Source organism: Falco cherrug, chromosome 8 (assembly GCF_023634085.1).
Source record: "Falco cherrug isolate bFalChe1 chromosome 8, bFalChe1.pri, whole genome shotgun sequence".
Taxonomy (NCBI): Eukaryota; Metazoa; Chordata; class Aves; order Falconiformes; family Falconidae; genus Falco; species Falco cherrug.
This window is the reverse complement of record NC_073704.1, coordinates 25,333,435-25,353,311: the sequence shown is the minus strand read 5'-3', so window position 1 is coordinate 25,353,311 and position 19,877 is coordinate 25,333,435. Positions and strand designations below refer to the sequence as shown.

Sequence of the window (19,877 nt, the reverse complement as noted above, 5' to 3'; positions counted from 1 at the left end):
GTGCAAAAGCAGTGCTCTGCCTTGCAGCGAGACAGCCTCTCTGCTAGTGGTGGCTGAAGTGAGACAGGAGCCAGCAGGGTGCCCAGGACAGATAAACAACCCCTACCCTGGCATTGTCCCCCCTTGTCAGGAGGGCTCCCCCTCACACTCCTGCTCTCTGGGGGAGCAGGTGTCACAGTGCTTGGTGTGACCCTGTGAAAGCCTCTCCAGGCAGCTTTAATCACATTCCTCTGGAGCAGAGACACATCTGGTACAAACATGATCCTGTCCCTAAGGAGCTTGTGCTAATTCTTGCCACAGAGTCCTAGAGCAGACCCAGGCAGGGAGAGCTTTGGCATGGCTTTGATTGCTACCATCTTCATCTTGCAGGGGATGGGGCTGGCTTGCGAGCAGTGGGGCAGGAGGAGAGGTCTGCAGCTTCACGCTGAGTTCAGGCAGTCCGAGCCTGAGCTGGCCTGATGGGACCCCCCCCAGGTCTGAGCTGTGGCCAGGCTCCCCACAGGCTGGAAATGAGAGGAGGGGGGAACTGCCCTTTTCAAGAGCCGATTTTTAAGGCGGTTTCAAGCAACTGTGAAACTGGAGCAAGGAGGGGGCCAGAGCTGCAGGGTCAATGCACGCCTTGCTGTTTGTCCCCTTCCCCTCGCACACGTGCTGCTTGTGTTGGGTGAGTGCATCAGTGTCTGGTGCTCTGCCACAGTCAGGCTACTCCTGCAAGGGGACAGGCTTGATTTTTTGATTACTGCTTCCCAGTAATTCTCCCCTTTTGGAGAACCCTCTTATGGCTGCCCTGTGCTGTGGGCAAGGTGGGATTTGGTGGCCCTGGCAAAGCAGCAGGGCCTGGTGGTGGGGGCTGCAATGGTGGCAATGCACGGCAGAGCACAGGTGCCCTCCTCCGGCATCTGTGCCTCTCTGTGCCTCCCGCTGGGTCCAAGGTATCATGCTGCTGGATCTTCTGAGTGAGATCATCCCAGGGATGATGGCAGAGGAGATGAGTTCCCCACCCTATGAGCGCAGCTCTGAGGAGCCATTGGGGAGGTGGCACCTGTAGCAGAGGTGTCACAGCTCATTCCTTTGCAGGCGATGGGAGAGCAAGCCTGGCAGATGTTCTCTGCCTGCAGTGGGAACATGCTGGCCTGCCCGCCTCCCAGCCGTGTGCCAGACCCGTGGCAGAGGAGGAAATTAGGATATTGTCTGCTGTCCAGGAGGAATTCCTGCCTCGGCTTGTTCCTGCCAGTCCTCCGCCGACCTTCGCTTGGTGTGGAAAGCCCAGCAGGAAGCTGACTCACTGTCTGCTGCCGCCAGGACTGGGTGCGGGGCCCTGCTGCCTGCAGTACCGGGGGCTGCTCCTTTCGCGGATGCAAGTACAGCACATCGCCCAGACCCCCTGGCATCCGCCCACCCCGGCTCTCCTCTGCCAGAGCCCAGCTCTCCGCCATCAAGCAGAGAACAGCCGTGGCACCCTGGCTCCTGTGCCATCTGCAGTTGGGCTGACAGGAGGGCTGGGAGCTTGCCGGGTTGCTGGCATTGCTAACGAACACATGGGCAGTGACTGTGCCAGTCCCAGGGCAGCAGGCAGCCTCGAGGTGGGCAACGGGACTGATGGGCTGGAGAGGGGTCCCAGGCTCTTCCTGCATGGTGAGGCCCCTGCAAGCCCTTGCTGACTGCTTCGCGTTCATCATGTTGCTAATGTGGCAGTCAGCCCTGGAGCTGCCGGGGCTGGCAGAGGTGAGGTGCCAGACATGTCGTGATGGCAGTGTCCGAGCAGCTAGCGATGGTGAGTCAGCATTCACCTACTTATCAAAGCTCTGTGAAGAAGCAGATGTTTGTAGCCACCCATTTCCAGCCAGCAGCACTTAGAAAGAGTTCAGAGACATCGCTGTTTCCAGCTGGGCTGTATGAATGTAGGTCTAGCGACTTAATCCCATGGCAGAAAGGAGAAAATACCTGGCATAAGCTTCTTATCAAGTTTCTTGCCACCTTTCCTACTAGGCTGATAGAGCACAGGGCTTACAGCATCAGTCACTGCTGCTCTGTTTGAGGAGTCCCATGTTTATTGCCTGGATAGTTTGGAAAGCTACTTTGTTCTGAAGACTGGCTTGAGCCACCTTCTTCTTCCCTCTTAGAAGGCGTCACTGGACAGTAGTGTTAATATTAAAAACCTTGTCTTTTGAAACTTTAGTTCCTTACCCTGGGCTTTCCAGGCCCTGTTAGCCCCCTGCCTCAGAGCTGCAGAGAGGTCTGTCAGACTGGAACAGCAACTGCTCCCTCACAGCCCAGTAATACGTGTGCTGCACCACTGTCACTGTGCTGAAAACTGCAAAGTTAGGGGCTTAGAAATGTTTTCCATGGTGTGTGTGGAAACACAACCTTGCAGCACCCTCTGGGAGCTGATGAACAGGAAAGGGAAGGGGAGCTCACAAGGACTCTGGCCTGGGAAACAAGGGTAAGGTGCTGAGTTTATGAGTGCATTTGGGTTGCCTGGTGTGTTTGCTGGGAATAGGTTTGCCACTCCATTGCCAGACCTCCCTTGACATCCGGCTGTGAGGGTCATGCCTTGATGGGCAACCCAGCCCTGGATGACAGGAACCTCTGACAAAGCTTATCCACTGGAGAAGTCTGAGAGGGGACATGGGGTGCTGGAGATGCCTGCCAGTGGAGATGATTGGCAGGCAGGCAGAAGTAAAGGAGTGGTGTGCTTCTCAACTTTCCCATGGCTGTGAGGAACTCCACAGCCTGCTGGTCACCACCTAGAAGAGAGAAGGTGAACAGCCAAAATGGTTTGCAGAAGCAGCAATAGCAGGAGAGCAACCGTCCTCCTGTGGGGACAAGGCTGGCCATGGCAGAAGCAGCCTGATGACAAATGTGTGGCTGCAGAGAGCACTGTCAAGGACACTGTTGAGTTGATCTAATCCCCTTCACTAACAGGGTAATTGGCCTTGCGGATAGAAGTATTAGATGTGAGATAAGGACTGTAGTCAGGCTTCTGGCGCTGTCTTGCTGATGTTTTCATAAGACAGGGAAAGTGGTATAGATTAAGCTAATCCAGTACAAGTACAGAAGAGGCTGGAGAGTCATGCCCAGGGTAGCTCCCAGTGACCTGGTATCAAAATGGAAGACGAACTGACAGCAACTGCTGTATTGGGAAACCTTAGCCAGATAGTGAAGGTGGAAGAGGCTGGTGGGGGTGGTCATCACAGGTTAGACAGTGACCGAGGTGTGACTGTCTTGTGGCAGAGGTTGGACAAGACGCTGCCATCTCCCTCAGAACCCTCCCTATGTTTTAAACAGTTTAAAAAGCACATTACTGACAAAAATAACCAAAACCAAAAACTTGTGGTGCCCCTCTCCCCACACCCACTAAATATCCTTTCTTTCAGAATAAATAAATAATTTCTTACTGCAAGAAACACCGTCACAGTGCAGGTACCCAGCTATGATCTGGCCACACTTCTTTGACAGACTTCACCCAGCCCCTTGCTCTGCGCCAGATCTCGGAGACGTAACTATGCAGCTCTACCAAGATCCCCGTTAATGGTCCCTCTCACTGTGTCGTGCTACGATGACCTGCCGAAGGGACCCAAACCCAGAATGTTTGCTGTTCCAGATGACATCGGTTGTCCTGCCGAAGCCGGCCCTCGGCTGCTCCGGCTGTGCACAGAGCTGGCGCCCCTTCCCCGCTGCCCGTCCGCGGGTGGCACCGGCCGCTCGGGCTCAGCCGGCCCCTCCCGCACCCCAGGCCCTTCTCGGCATCTCCCTCCCGAGATGCTGGCGCCGCCGCAGCCAGCGCCACCCGCTCCGCTGCTCCCGCACGCTCCGGCAGGCACCAGGCCGGCCGGCCCCGCCGCAGCCGCAGCCGCAGCCGCAGCCGAAGCCGCAGCCGCAGCCGCAGCGGCCGCGCTGCCCGCGCCCCGGAGCGGGGCGGAGCGGGGCGGAGCGGGGCGGCCCGGCCGCTCCCCGCTGCCCGCGGCCGGCGAGGCGGAGCCAGCGCGGCGCGGGGCCGGCGAGCCGTGCCTGCCCGGCCGCGGCGATGCGGCGCTGAGAGCCGGCCGGCAGCGCTCCCTGCGCGGCGAGAGCGCCGATGGACGCCTCCCTCTGCCAGGTGGGCAGCGGCGGCGGCGGGGCTGCTCGGCCCGGCCCGGGGCTGGGGGCGCGGGCGGGCGGCGGCCGGCGGGGCCGGGTGCCGGGGCGGGACGAGCATCGGAGCGCCGTGCCCGGGCTGGGGGCCGCCGGGCGCTGCCCCGGGCCGGCTGCGCCCCTGGAGCCGTGGGACGCCACGCTCCCCGCGGGGCTCGCCGCGGCCCCGCTGCCCCTCGCCCGGGCAGCCCCGGCTGCGCTTTGCTGGGCGCCGAGGGGCGGCGGGTCGTGCCCCAGCGCTCCCGGGAGCACCCAGCGCGGCACCGGGAGCCTGGCGGGGCTGCGGGGGCAGAGCCCGAGCGGAGCGCGGTTCCAGCGAGCCAGGCTGAGGGCTGCTCGCGGGAGGAGAGGATTTGTCGCAGGATAGTCATGGCTGCCCAGAGACGGCTCGCCGGCTGCTTTGATCCCCTGGAGCGACTGAAGGGTCCGGAGCCAGCCCCTGCCTGTGTGTGCGTGTCGCAGCTCGCCTCTCCGCACGTGGCACCGGGCCACGGCCGAGCCGGTGAGGAACGTGCAGCGGGAGGCAGCGTCCGCCTCAGCCCCCTGCCTCCCGGTGCTCTGCCCGGTCACCTCCTCGCCGGCGGGCAGCGGGCTCCTTCGGGGCCAGGCTGCCGTGAGCCGCGGGCTCAGCTCCCGCGCCCTGCCCTTGGGTGTTTGCAACAGCCGGGTCGGGCATTGTGCTGCTCAGGGGGTGCGGGGGGAGTGATGTGCAGCCTTAATGCACGTGGCCCGGTGCTGTGCACACCCCAGACCCCCCCAATATTCTCTCTGCCTCTTTCCTTGTCTGAGCATGCACGGGTTTCCAGCCCAGCCTGATGCTGCCTTTGCTTGTGAGGGGCAATGGGGTGCAAGGCTGGGGCGGCCCTCGCTGGCCTCATGGGCAGCAGCGGGTACCCATGACATGGGCAGTGGGCACGGCAGGCACCGTGAGGTGACAGGGCCATCCTGAGGTCTGCGGCTGAGCCCTGAAAGCCTCCTGTTTGGGGCCAGGGGCATCAGCTATCCACTGCACTTGGACCCTGCGTTGGTGTCCCAGTGCCTGGCCGTTGCCATGTCCTGGTCCTGAGTGCGGCGGGGGGAACTGGCAGCCTCCTGGGAGCAGCCCAGCGTCTGTGGGCTGGAGCAGCTGATGGGCTCAGGTCTGTCCCCTCCCTGGTGAAGCACTTTCTTTATCAGAACAGATGCTTTCCTAGATCTGGCCCCAGAGGAAGGAGTGGCTGCCCTGGGGACTGTTCGGCTGGGGCTGCCCTGTGGCATGCGCAGCACATCGCTAGGGATCCTTTCAGCCATTAACTGATTAACCTGCTGCTCCTGGAAGCCTGGGCCGCCTCGTGTCTAATCGGATGGAAGCCAGGGTTTCCCAAAGGGCCATTTCACCAGAGCATTTGTGCCCATCCTCTCTATCATGAGGAACCTCCTGGCTTCTTGCAACAGGAGTAGCCACCAAAGAGCCTGAGGCACCTGATGGGACTGGGAGGCTGGAGAGGGGATGCCCAGAGGTGCGTGTCTCAGCAAGTAGCACCCAGCAGAGGACAGCCTGCATTGTCCAACTCCACTTGTCCAGGCGTGATTCTGCCAGTATCTGGAGAAACAGGGATTTCCAGGGAAGGGCTGAGGGGCAGTCGTGAAGCCAGAGGCTCTCACATCTCTGTTACAGAGGCTTATCTCTCTTTTTGATCATGTGGGCTTAAACCCTGGTGAAGCAAGGTGTCCAAGGCTGGAGAGCTGGCGTGAGCATGTGTGGGAAAGCACCAAGCTTTGCTTTGCAGGAAAGGCAGTGGGGGTGGGAGAGAGGGAACTGGCTTCCCCAGAGCGGGAATGTTTGGCATTTGCTGCACCCCCGCCACTCTTCCTCATTCTCCATGGGGGGTTCTTGGTGGGAGGGCAACCCTTGAGCAGAAGGGAGTTGCTCCACCTCTTTCTGCTGCAGCAGAAGCCAAGCTTCTCCCTGGGGATGCATGTAATCCCTTACAATGAATAGCTTAAACCCTGGTGTGTTGTTGGTCTTGCCTTAGCAGGCTGCCATGCTGTGCTTGCAGCATTTAGATGCCATGCTCAGCAATGTGGTCAGTGTCTGAGGTTAGGTGGGGATGTCATGGGGCTTCCCAGCTTCGCTGGTTCCTCCCTCGGCATGCCTGAGACCAAAGGAGTTCCTAGTCTTTGAAGTTTATCTACGATAGGTGGTTTAGTGATGGGTTCAACCTACTTATTGTCCTGGCTCTGCCAAAGGGGTGGAATAGTTTTGGCAGGTTGTGCCAGATTGACGCTGCTGAAGGGCCTCCTATATGCCATGCCCTCCTCTGACTGCTGACCCCAGGGACAGCAAGCTGGCAGGGTGTGTGCTGCTGCTGCCACCCTTCCCCTGCGGCATCCCAAGTCAGCCAGATTAGAAAGCCTTCATCCTCAGCAAGTGGCACAGCACAAAGATGTGTGCCTCTGCCATCTGAGGTCTGGTGTGCAGCATGGCTCAGAGATGCGACGAATGACGCTTTTGCTCCAGCTGGGTATGAGCAGAGGGAGCCGAGGTGTGTGAGCTCCACCGTCTCCTTTCTTGGCTGCTGCAGTGAGTCCTGTGCCCAGACAGGGAGGAGGGGCCCCGGAGGCCAGGGCTGTGGCGCAGTGACGGATGATGGCTTCCCTGCGTGTCTGGAGTGTGGGCAGGATGTGGGGTGACACAGAGGATGTGACTCGCTCTCCAATTCCCCCTGAGGAGCAGAAATGTTGTGGCCAGGGTTAAAGGAGACACTTCTCCCATCCCATCCCATCCCTCTGCTCTCCAGTTGAAGTGACCAGCTGGCACAGCCCCATGGTCAGTCTGCACTGAGCATCATCTAGTGGAGCCACAGACACCCTTCTCCTTCTGCTCATGTGCCACTGGCCCAGAAATGCTGGCATTTTAAGTATTAAACAGTTTTCCTCATTGCTGTTTTGGTGAACTGCAATGCTTTTTCATCTGTGTTGTAAAATAACCCGCCCCAGTTCTTAAGCTTTCTGAGATGGGGAGAGAAAGGCAGGGGGGATCATGTGCTCATGTCCTGCACAGCTGTGCTGGTCTGAGCTGTCCTCTGTACAGCTGGCCTGGTCTTCACTTACTGTCCCCCATCCTCCCTCGGATGCAGCCCTTCTCTTCTTTGTGGCCTGGGACATCTACTATGAAGTTGGGGTTGGGGAGAGGAGCCACTTCCCCCAGGGATGCATGCAGACCAGGAGGGAGCCTCAGAGTAAAGTCCGTAAAAGAGTACAAGGGCTACCCGAGTTGCCACTATGCATGCATCTGAGCTGCTTTCTTGGCCCCAAAATGAGGTGGGGAGCAAGCAGCTCTGCGAGGTCTCTTTTGCTCTGGCAGCTTTGCCCTGGCTGCTGTGTGGGTGTGCTGACTACTTGATGCAACTGGAAGTGTCTGACTGCTCCACAAAGCCATCAGCTAGTCTGGAGAGTGTGGCCATTGGCTGGTCATGTGATGTTCAACTATACAGGCTGTCCTCCAGGCATCCGATGGCTCCTTAGTCCTGGTGGAAATCATGTGTGTAAACATTTGCAGAGTACATGGGTAAGGAGAAGAACTGAAGGGACTTGCCTGCGAATGCATCTTTGCAGCGTGGAGCCTGTCTCATTCATGGGTGCGGCAGGTACAGGACTAGTCTGATTTTTGGTTGCACATGCAATCCTCACCAGCTTTGAGGTCTCTATTGAAGCTGCCTGGCTACATCATTCAGTGTCCCCAGGGAGGCCAGCTTGTGCTGGGTGGGGAGGGCTAATACATGGCATGCTGGATTAGGTTTCTTCAATAGCTTGGTTTGCCCTCTCACACTTCCTGCAGCTGGGAGAAGGTGGAGTTCCTGTGAGAGAAAAGTGTGGCCGGATGTCCTGGAGAATCCTTCCAGAGACTCTTGTCTGAGATGAGGGAAATGGTTCAGCTAACTTGGGTGACGCTGACCATGAGTGATGTGCTGTCTTTCCAGATAACAGTGAGCTGAGTGGCCATGTGTTAACAACTACTGGTTTAGGAAAATGCCGTCTTGGAAAGAAACGGTAGATAGAACATCATCTTCTTCAGCAGTGAGACTGCTCCGTGAAGGCGTATGCCCACCAGGCCCTTCTCCTCCCCTGAGGAACATGTGCTTTGCCAACTTTCCCTGATGACCTCCTAGTTTATTGAGAATATTGTAACCTCTTAGAAAAGAGGATCCGGAGACACTGGGAAGAGACAGAGAAATGCTGACTATTACATGCATGCTGCATATGTAATGCTTTCTGAGTCAATACCAAACAGAACAAACCCTCTCTGTTTAATTAGTCTGCATAGTTCAGCTAAAGAGAAATACCACTGTCCTTGAAGATATCTGTGGGGCTAGCACAGCATGGATGTTCCCTCCATCCTGGCTGCATCTCCTCAAAGCTGTTCAGAGTGATAAGGAGGCAGATGTAGGGCAAAAGGGCCTGGCTGCTGTGTTCTGGAGCAGAAATTGTGGGGAAGAAAGCTCTTGTGACAAAGGTGGCATGAAGAAGTGTCTGGCAGAAGAGAGGGAGTCCTGTTACCTCCCTCCTTAGGGCATTCATCTGGAGCCAGGCTGCGTGAGCTGCAGCCTTGTCAGATCCTATCAGCGACAGAGGGTGGGCTGGTGCAGGCGCTGGGTGGGAGCCCCCACGTGAAGGGAAGCTGCGTCTCCCTGGGCCACCCTGCAGCTGCCCATCAGTGCCTCCAGAACCACCTTGTACTGCTCTTGCTTCACTTCTTGCCTCTTTTTTTTTTTTTTTCATAATAATCACAAATGTTTTGCAATTTACTATTTCCCATTTTACTTTAAGGAGAATGTGCGAGCTATTTAAATGTGATCATTAAGACCGAAACTTACGTGAGTCTGGGTTTCCTGGTTATCCTCCAGCTACCCTAAGCTCTGCAGTTCTATCTCCTCATTTCCATCTGAGATTGCACACTGTTCAGTAGCTCTGTAGAGCCAAGTCCCAGGGAAAAAAACTACGGAGGGCCTGTCTGCCATGCACCGCTTGGCACAGCGTTTGGGGGACTCTTGGCTCCTGTCATTAAAAATGCAATAATTATTGTAGCAACCGAACCAGTGGTGGGGCCTCTTGTAGCTACAGTGATCAGCATATGTGATGAGAAGGTGGGAATTAGGGTTAGGGCCAGGTCTGTGTATTAGTCCTGTTTATTCCTGTTACCTGCGTCTTGAGCCAATGATTAAGATCTGGCTGAATCACACTTTCTGGAAAAGCTTCTTATTTCTGGAGGATTCCCTGCTTTTGCAGTTTCTTCAAGTGGTTACACAACCTTGTTTTAAAATAAATCCTGCTTAATTTCTTAAGTGTCTGGCAGTTCCATTAATTTTTGGGTCCTACTTTTCTTCTGCTTCATGAGAGTTTTTGCGTCCCAAATAACTTCTCTGTCTGCAACAAATTTTACTCCAGCACTGGGCTGCTGGCAAAGGTGAGACAGCAGGTAGCAGAGCAGTGGTCTCAGTACTGCCGGCAGCCCTGTCCTCTCGGCAGGGTGTAGTCAGATGAGTATGCAGGGAGGGAGGTGAGGTTTGTAGCTCATGCTGGGCCACATGCTGCTGTGGTCTCCTCCGCTATCAGTGTCTGGGCTAGATAGGGCAGCCCTAGCTCTGGCAAATCTACATAACGACTTTAACATTTCCACAAGTACTTTTGCATTACAAGGGATCTTTCTGAATAGCAAAAATGACTTGGATTTTTTAGATTTTCTTCTGAAGGCTTCTTTCTCACATCTCAAAGCATAAGTAAGTAGTAAACTTCCTTACTCCTGTTTATACATCCCAGACACGCATATCAGCTCTTGTTGCAACCAAATGTCCTGGGAGTTTCTGTTCGGCAACTCTCAATCCTCTTTGGGTCTGTGACTTTCCAGAAGTCATTCCTCTATTTGAAGTGCTCCTTGCATTCCTTCTCTCCTGAAGCTGACCTTTCAGTTTGGCTGTATTTTAATCCCATTTTGTTTCAAACAAGCGGCTGTGGAATCCACACAGCTCTGATGGTCTCATCCTTGTGGGTGCTTACTGATCTACCAGATGTTGGCATCTGCTAGTACTCTCAGCACTACTTTTGACTTTAGGCCCTTGATGAGGATACCAAACAGCACTGACCCTGTCTCTGCAAAGTTTTGATAGAAACTCATGCAATTAGTCATGATTTTCCCCATTCATAACAACTGTTTTGGGATCCCTTTGCTGCTGTTTGCTCTTCAAGGGCTCACTTTTTTCAGAATACTGTGTTCTTCATGAGCAATGCCATGAGAGTCTGTTGCTGTCCTACTTATCTCTTATGCTTGGGTGCAAAGAAGGAGGAAGTCTTTTTGACTAGACTTCTTTCTACGTGTTGACTGGCACTGGACAACGATAAAAGCTAGAGTATCCTTCAGCTGAAAAAGCTGAGGGCAAAACCACTGTGTTTTCCCTGGAGTTCTCAGACTAAGCAACCCATGGTTACTTGGGATAATCCTGCTATTGCCCCCATTTAGGCTCTGACCTTTCCAGTCTCTTGGATTTTCCTCAGCATTACCAGGCTTATAAAAAATTAGTATCAGCTGGTAAGAAACTTTACTGGACAGATCTCTGGGAACTCTTGGACCTGTTGATTTTCAAAATGTTTTACGTCCTTTCCATTTACTAATATACGGGAAAGCACTTCAGCATCTCAGTGTGATGCAAGAGGGGTGCTTTCCAGGGATGTTTATTAAAAACTTCTGCATGTCTCCATCGTTATTCATAGTGCTGACATCCCTATCTAGTAGTTGGATGCCGCTACTAGCACATGTCTTTGTCCCCGATGATTTTAGAAAATAGTGAAACATAGACTCTACTGTCTTTACTATCTCCCAACTTCTTACTCATGTGTGCTGTTTTCCCACTTCCACTCTTATTTCAGATCGGCTGGCAGTGCATCCCAGCTCAGAGGCACTCCGGTTGCTTTCTGGGTGCTGTTTGAGAGAAAGACACTGAGGACGATCAAACATCAGGAAAATGTTTCTTGCGAAGAGTTTTAAAAAACTGAGATTACTTTATTAGTGAAATGACAAATAGGTGAAGACATGGCAAAAGAGCAGAAAATAATGGATGGAGACAGAGAAGGTGGGTTGAATTCCTCTGTTCCTCCACCTCTGACTGCAAGAAAATTATTCCTAAATTATGCATAATAAACATTGCAGAAGAAACAATGTTTCAGGGCTCCTATCGGAGGTTTTTACAAAACACATTGCATTGTGACTGCTCAGAGGCATGATGCTGAAGCTCGTGTCTCTGTGATGGACTGCTGTATCCCTGTGGCTTCCTGAGGCCTTGAGCTCTCTGTGGACCTTGAATGCCATTCAGCTGTCCATCAGCCCAGCTTCAGCCCTGAGCCACTGGCCAAATTTGAGAGACGGATGGAGCTGTAAGGAAGCTGCCTCACTGTTTATTTGGTGGCAAGAGGGAGAGGAGACCCACAGCAATATCCAAGTTGAGGGCAGGGCAGGCTAAGCTAAGCTCAGCTCTTCACTTGCTCAGTTTGGAGCCATTAGCTGGTCAGGGGAAGTTTTGCTAGAGCCAGGCTGGGCTTTTGCACATGCCATATTGCCTCCTTTTCAGGGCTACTGAGAAGGTGTGGGAAAGCCAGTGTTGCTGTGATGTGTCTGTGATATTCAGAGGCAGGAAATACACATCTGTAGATACCCATGTGAGTAATGTGCTCTAGGGAACGACTTGTTTTAATTCAGGTTTTAGGTGGGGAAGAGCTTGTAGAGAATGCATGAAAGTGGTGCTGGCATTTATGAACAGAACTAAATTTAGTATGCATTTTTGAGGCTGGTGAGAAGTTCCTAGGTGCTTGCGAACTCTGTAGAACTGTTGCTTCACCTGAGGACAGTGACGCTACTGCCTGCGGTGGAATTGCAGTGGCAGCTCATCTTGAACTGAGCCTGGAGAGAGCTTGCAGTGAAGTTTGGAAGGCTACATACCTGCTTCCCCTCTGTGCACCTTGTCCTCAAGGCAAAGGGCAGCCTTGAAGCGTGCAGAAAGTTGGGGGTTCACTCCCTCCACTCTATTGGCAAGGAGCTTCTGTGGTTGCTGTAGTGGGTGGTTGCTCCTTTGAGAAGATCAATAATTACTTTCAAGGACCAGGCATTTCCTGGGGGATATCTGAAGTTGGGAGATGTGCAGGAGAGTGGGGAGAAGAGAAGCTGTACAGCAGCCAAACTGGGGGAGGAGAGAGGAACAGAACAGATGGGAGGGGGAGGTGAAAGAGGGGTGGGAAGCAGTGCATATACATCAGTGACCAGAAGTGACAAACTGCTTTTAAATGATTTAAAACGCACAAGCCTTTTCCTGATACTGCTATTCTGCAGAGCTGCTGGCAGACTGATGGCTTTGCTCCTTAATTAGTAAGGAATGGGGCTGCTAATTGGCAGGACTAGTCTGAGTCATGGGCTCAGCCTGGGCTGCAGCTCTGGAGCAGCAGGACCCACAGCTGCAGCTTTGCATTCAGTGCCATGAGCTGTGCTGGCTTGCAGAAGCTGCCTAGGCTCAGTGGGCTAGCATGTGGGAGCTATGTGACCTCCCCAGGTGCAAACTAGTCTGTTTTTGCTCTGCAGTGTGTCACCTTGTGCCTAATGAGAAGTAGACTTCTGTTTCTGTTATCCCTGCTGCTGCTGTTGCAGGTATTGTTCCTCTCCCTAGCTGCTCCAGGTTGGGTGCTGCCAGCTCAGCTGTTGTTGATTCTGTCTGTCTTACCTGTGGCCTCCTGAGCTGCCCCCTCCCTTCCAGCAGCTGGTCCAGGTTTTGCTGATCAGCTGTAACCCAGGGACTGGCTGGATGACTTCATTTCAGGCTGACATCAGAAAAACAGCAAGGTTGCATTCCTTCCCATATGGGTCTAGGGTGTCAGGGACTTCCCCTCCCCACCAATCCTGTATCCATTAGCTAAGTCTCTTTATCTGTCCTATCACTTATTCATGATCATCTAGATCAATCTGTTGAAAAGTGCATTTGCTGAAATCTGATCCCGGCTTTGTCTGGATTGCAAGGGCCTTTCTAGCCCAGTCTCTGCTGTGTGGTTTGCAACCACAAAGCCTGTTGAGGCTGGGAAAGGAGCTGCCAGTGCAATGCTGCTTCCAAGCCTAGGAGCGTATGGATCCATTGTCAGGAAAAACACAAGGCTTGGAAGGCTAATACCCACTGAACAGCCATGGTATGCCAGGAGGACAAAGGTATGTATATACACAATACTTATAGCTGAAAAACTTACAGCACCCACAGAGATCTTGTGCTTGGACACACAGTGCAGGGGTATACATTTTTGAGACAGCCCTGCCCCTTGCAGAATGGCTGCAGCAGTGACTGGGGGTAGTTACCCAAACCAAGGCAAGAGCCTCTTGTCATGTTGTGTTTGCAGCTAGATCTGGAGGCTGAGCACCATGTTCATTCTAAAGAAAACTTTACAAAAACATCTGGTAGTGGAAATACTGGACAATTGTGTGCATCTTTCATACACTGAAAGGTGTCTTCCAACTGAAAGCACTTTTCCTTTCTGAATAACTCCTGGAAAACTGATGTGCCCATCCTGGTTAGTGCCCCTGCTGAGCATGCTGTTCCTGGGAGTTCCGCAGGTGCGGGGTGTGTGAGTGCTGTCAGAGGGAGGCAGTGCTAACTGTCCCCTCAAATTCTGTGCAGCTGGGGCAGTTCATTCTTGCTTGTATGTGGGAAGAAGGGAGTTTCCAGAAGAGAGAGGACATCCTGGGGGAATGTGAAGATTCGAGGGTAGTCCAGACTATGCAGATTGGAGAACAGGAGATGATGACTTGTTTCTCAAGTGCGGTACGGTTGCAGAGCAGTGGCTTGCTCACATCAATCCTTGAATGTGTCCCCTGCTGGGCTGGGAGGCTCCGGAGGGGCAAAGGCACCTGCAGGTGCAGAGTTCTATGCCTAGTCCTCTGGAGCTTGCTTGGCCTTCAGTAGCTGGGTAGCCCATGAGGAGGGTGCACCTGCTGGTGGCTATATGCTCTGCTTAGTGCGTGGGTGTTTTGCTTCTGCAGTAAGGGTTGTGTGCTGCTTGTCTGCTTCTGTGCCCCTTCCCTAGGGTACAGTGTGCAAGGTGTCCCTCATCCTTTCCCTGCCAGCACAGCGTACTGCATCTGCTGAGAGGCAGATACAGGCAGGCGAATGCAAGAGGGAACTTCTGGTATCAGTCACTCTAAAAAAGGCACAGAAGGCCAAAGAACTCTGTGGCTTCAATTGATTTCTTGATAGCATGGATACCAGGAAGTGTTATTTATTTTCAAGTCTAGGATCCCAAAGTGCCAGGTGTTTATGTGAACAGAGAAAAATGATATCTTGGAGTTTGCTGTCCGCGATGGAAGACATCATGGTGTGAGAGGGTGAGGCAGTACTGGTGAAACACCACTCTTGGTATGCAAGCAACTTTATTTTCTAAATTATAACCCCATGTTATGGGATCACTTTTCAGGATTGTGCTTTGCTATGCGCTTTGCGGCAAGGCCAGTTCCTGGGCAGATTGTCACTGAGGCCATAGGAATGAAGATGCTGGTCTCTGAGAGTTTGTTTAACATCAGAGTGACCTATGCGTGCTACAGGAACTGTGGTACATTGCTACATTATTCTTTCTTACAGTATTTGCTGTTGTTGCTCCACTTAAAAACAACACAATCCCCCTAATGAACTCCTAGTTAAAAGAATTGGGAGGGGATGAGCTATTATCATTATATAAGTTACCTGTATCGTCAGTGTTCAGCCAGCTTTATTCCATGGAAAGCAGTTACACAAAATCATCACTTCGCTGTTCCTTAGCTGTCTTATAAGGTGTTCTCTTTAAATCGGTCGTTGCTTGTCGCTTCATTTTGTTGTTTGTCTCTGCATGTGGGTGAGATCTCCTGTATGTCAGTTTGAAAACTGAAGGGTTTTTACTCTTGTGCTGGGAGAGCTGAGGTTTCCTGGTGTCTGTGGGAGCTGGGAGCCCCCAGAGCTGGCAGGTCGCTGCTCTGCTTTGCTGCCCGTGCTTCTCCCGTGGAAGTTCTGCCTTGCTGCCTGGCAGTTCTTGGAAATTTTCTGCTCAATTTAATCCTTTCACCTGATCAATGAAATGTGTGGTATTGGGGGAGAGGGGAGTGATGTGAGGGCAGTCTCCTTGGTGTAACCATCTGTTTCTGTATTTAGTCTAGGGTCCTTGGGGGATTTCTTGTTTGGAAAAAAGAGCTGATGGAAAGAGATGCACTAAACAAACTTGGCCTTTCAGGAAATGGGGGCTATGCTGGGCAGAAGTTACAATAATTATTTGCTCTGTGGTTCCTATTCTGGCTGTCTCAGCATGATGTTCCTTCTGGAAACAACATAAATGGGTGCAGTTATTCTACTGGGCAGAGGCAATTGCTGTTGTAAAAACAGCTACAACACCAAAGTAAACTGAAGTAAGTTCTGGGCAGCTGAAATGCCACAGTGCCTGGGAATTTCATTGTGTTGCCTTCTACTCCTTAGCAGCACACAGAAGGATCTGCCGTAAGTCTGTAGGAAATGGTGCAATATTGTACAAAAGAACTGGGTCTCCTTTTGGGAGAATTTGTTACTACTTTTGTACGTGGACTTCTGCTGGGAACGGGGTCTAGGTCATTCTGGGCTTTCTGATAATTTCTAGGTGTTGAAGACACCAGAGGGTTCTCCTTGTCCCTCTCCCCACTTTTTTTCCCTCTAAATTGTACCTTGTATGTAACAGTGTTCATGCTCATGGAGTGTCTCTTGTGTGTCAGGTTATCAACTGCTGCTATCTCCAAACTAATTTCCGAGCTCAGGGAGAGGAAAGTGTACGTAACTCAGCCCCCCTGGTCTGCAGGGACAGACCACGCATGGTTCTGCAAGCACGGCACACTCCTAATGCTGGTGTGCGTGTGTGCGTGCCATGGCATCGGGGTGCAGGGGAGTGCTGGCTCCTGATTAAACTGTGCTTGCCTGCAGGCTCTCAGCTTTGTGCTTCTGGGTTGCTGGTGTCTGAAAGCACTGAAATGCACTCTTGGGAATGAGTGTTCATAAGCATATTGGAAAACCTTTTCTTTCATACCACTGTTGGGAATTCCAGACGCAGCTTTGCTGTTTTCTGACTCTTTGATCTATACCGTGATGGTAGTAGGAGCCTTTGGTGAAAATAGCATAAAGATCTTCTACTAATGTGTGTTGCTGTTCGTATGTTTATGCAGAATAGTCAGAATGTGATTTGGGAAATGGATGATTTCTCAACAGCAATGTCTTGCCCAGATGCCTCAGGACACTTTGTCTCAAGCATAAAGAGTTTCAGAAAATGTAAGAGGATGAGATTAAGACCTTTATATAGTTCCTCAAAATCTGTATTCAGTGCATTGCTTACCAGCTCTCTGGGATCTTGAAACTTGAATTTGTAAAATAAAAAACAATTTCTTTCGATTGCTGTTGCTTACTGTCCATGAGAGTGATCTTTGCGCACCATCCTTGGTTTAGGTGCTGATCAGATGCACTGGTGCCTTTCATTCACTTTCTGAGGGGAAATTAATCTGCCTGTTGTGGAAATTCTAGAGAAGAACACAGCAGCAAAGCTAGAATTATGTAGGTCTTTTTTAATGTCATTAAACCCAGTTCCTTTATTGGGAGGACTGGAGGCTGGCCAATAGACTTATCTTCTACAATAAGGAAAATCCAGGGTACTAAAGTGTTTAAAGTAGTTGAAAAAACCCCACCTAAACTAAAATAAATCATTAAAAATAGAATTAGCGTTCCACATTTTGTATAATGTAATATAGAAATACTATTGTCTCACTTCAAACATAATAGGTCTAGAAGCAAAGAGCTAATGGTGCTGATGAGTTTAAGAGGATAGGAAGGGCTTTTATAATCAATAACTTCAGGGCAGAAAACAAATTAGGAAGAATGTAGGTCTATGAATCAATGAAAAACAGGATGGCCTTAACATTACTCAACAGTTCAGCACTTTGGCTTTTTTCTCAATACGTATCAAAGCAGAGTTTATGAGGTTTCTATAGGGAGACATGGAACAGATTAGTTTGCAATAACTGAAATGTGATGTGATGTTATGCCAAATTCTGTGTAATTGTGGGTCATGCTCTCCCTGATTCGCCTTCATGCTCCTGTTCTTTCCCTTGTACCCGGTCCCACGGTCAGACAGGGCAGAAGAGGCCAATCCAGCAAACTGATTTTCCCTGCACTTCTTTGGTAGGCAAGCAATGAGATCTGCTGCAGATCTCTGTATATATGTTACCAGAAATCTGGTTTTGTGCTCAGGATTGTCTTGAGAGACAATGAGCAACTAAGCTGTAGTGTGTGTGAAACTATCTATGTGATCAGGGCCATCCTATATACATCAGAGAAACACTCAAGTCATGTCATTTGCTGAAGGAAATTCTTGCAAGAGGCAAACAAAGCTCTGTGAAGTCTACTTAGCTGTTTGATGTACAGTGGTGTGTGGGTGTAAGAAATTGTAAACATGCTTTATTTACATTTTCTATTATTATTATTATTATAGCATGACTTTTAATGACCGGCTATTCCAAGTTTGAAAATATTTAGACAATTGACCCACTGTTCTGTGTGTTTGTATCTTTCCATGACTCTTTCTATAAAAATTGATGTTTCCTTACGCTAGTTTCTGTATGAGGCTGATTAAAACTGCTTTTTCTTCCTCTCATGTTATGTTAAAAAGTAAAAAAAAAAATAATCAAACCCAGTTTCTCTGAAAATGTAAGTAGGACTTGCTTAAAAATTTGAAGCAGCTGTAGCTTGGAAGTACCCCCTGAATCCCGCAGCTTCCTCCAGCTTTCCCTGGGTGTTTGCACCCTGTGTGCAGATCTTGCAGGCTTCAGTTCTTTCTGATGGGAGGTCTTCTGTTTTTTTGCAGGGTGCCAGGGTATGGCTGCGGGAGCAGGACCAGCTGCAGCCATGCACTGTCAGCTCGTGTGCGGATGGAAATGTGCTCTTCACTTCAGATTACGGCACGGTAAGTGAAGTTTGCATGACGCTGTAGCCTATGCAGAGTTGCAAGATGGACTTCTTTTTCTTGCATGACCTTCATGTTAAAAGGAAATGTATCAACTGAAACGCTACAATTCTGTCTGAAAAGTGACAGGGCTCTGTTGCAGACCGTGCCAAAGGTCTAACAAAGGTTAAAAAGAGAAGATTGTTCTCTTTCTTCTGTTAATTTGTTTGCCCACTTCACTTCACTTGTTTTTTCTTGTGCTGTCTTTGAAGGAGTTGCATTAACAGCCTAGCAAAACCATTATACTGGTAAAATGCTCCTAGGAAGGAGGCAGCTCCACCAGCTCAGCAGCCCTTTCTGCCAGAATGTGCTTCTTGCAAGCTGTGTTGCTGTGTAAGGGCTGTTGTGCTCCCTACCATGTGCTTCAGCAGCCTTCGCCATCAGCCCTCTGGGCCAGGGGTACGTGGCAGTGAGCTCCCCGCTTCCATGTCAGCCGGCAGCATCAGTGCAGGAGCTGTGCGCAGGACAGCTCGACAAGGCAGCGGAGCCCCTCTGAGAGCAGAGCTTTCTGCCAGTCATAGGAGCAAGCTTCTTTCCTCCCTCGTTTCCAGCCCTGTGCTCCTTGTGGTTCCCTGGCAGGCCTGCTGCAGTGCTCATGGAGTAATATTGGTAGGAAGGGACCTCTGGGGATCATCCAAGTCCTCAGTGAGTCAGCTGAGCTTGTTAACCCTGGGAACACTATTCACTGCCTTCACTGAGGTTCTTGGTGAGTCAAACTGGTGCCTGGGCTGGGAGGAGGATGGGGAAATGGGCAGGACTGGTGCCCTCCAACAGTGAGCAATTAGATCTGCTCAGCTGTTTTGGTGAACAGTGCTCTACAGGCAGCTTCTTTCTTACAGAAAATTGGACAGGGTTTTACAGCCTCTTACCTGGCAAACAAAGGAGGGCGCAGGGGGAAAGGGGATTTAGGGCTTCGGCTTGTGGAGAGCCATTGCTAGAACTGTCATATTTTTTAGTCTTGCTTTGAAAGGGCTAGATTTCAAATGATCATTACTTTTTAAAGAGCCTAATTTTTTTCTTAGTCAGAAACTCACCCAGCAGACACATAAGTTTTCCATCTGGTCACTCCAATCTCTCAAACCCTTTCTGGAGGAGTTGCATTGTTTTGGGAGTGCTGGATAGTCACTAACTCATGTTAAGAGCTCACAAGGGAATTCATCACAGGTATTGCAGCAGCCTGTGGAGGGTCAACAAATTATGAGTACTTCTGTCACTCTCCCAGGCTTGCTCCTGTTTCTTCTGATATGCTTCTGTGGCCTTGGAAAACCCTCCAAACCCACCTGGCACCTCTGAAAGGACATCAGAAATCCCACTGATTTCTGATGCCAGCTGAGTGGGTGCACCCACTGCCAGCCTGTGTCTATGCTAGAAAAAGTGCACAGGATAATGCTGGGTAGAGTCACAGGTCTAAAAAAAGCTGGAGTTGGTTTTTTTTCCTCCATTAAAGAAGAAACCAATAGGCTGAAGGAGCGTGTGCTTTATGGCTTGTGTAGAAAAAGCACATGGTGATTGTTAAGGGGTTGAGTTTATTCAGTGCCCTGCACAACAGCTGTCCTATGTGCTTCTCTTGCCTGCTGCCTTTGTTGCTTCATAACTGTAGGAGGGACTGGCTGTCCTACCCCAGGTGAAAACTCAGATGAAAACATCTTCACTTTACTTTGGGTTGGATGGGCCAGTTGGTCCCTATGATTTTAAGGATCCCTGAA

The 19,877-nt window shown here is 51.2% G+C and overlaps 1 protein-coding gene across 2 annotated transcripts in view; it reads left to right on the top strand.

Moving 5' to 3' along the window:
- The first annotated feature begins 3,975 nt into the window (after positions 1–3,975).
- Positions 3,976–19,877, top strand: part of LOC102050241 (unconventional myosin-X-like) — a 93,690-nt gene continuing 77,788 nt past the window's right edge. Inside the window, exons 1-2 of one of the 2 annotated variants that reach the window (XM_055718175.1) lie at positions 3,976–4,099; positions 18,034–18,132. In XM_055718175.1, coding sequence (XP_055574150.1) covers positions 4,079–4,099; positions 18,034–18,132 — 120 coding nt within the window. In that variant the 5' untranslated portion in view covers positions 3,976–4,078. Of the gene's footprint in view, positions 4,100–13,063; positions 13,352–18,033; positions 18,133–19,877 lie in introns of those variants that run through there. The other variant, XM_027810596.2, reaches the window with a different exon arrangement.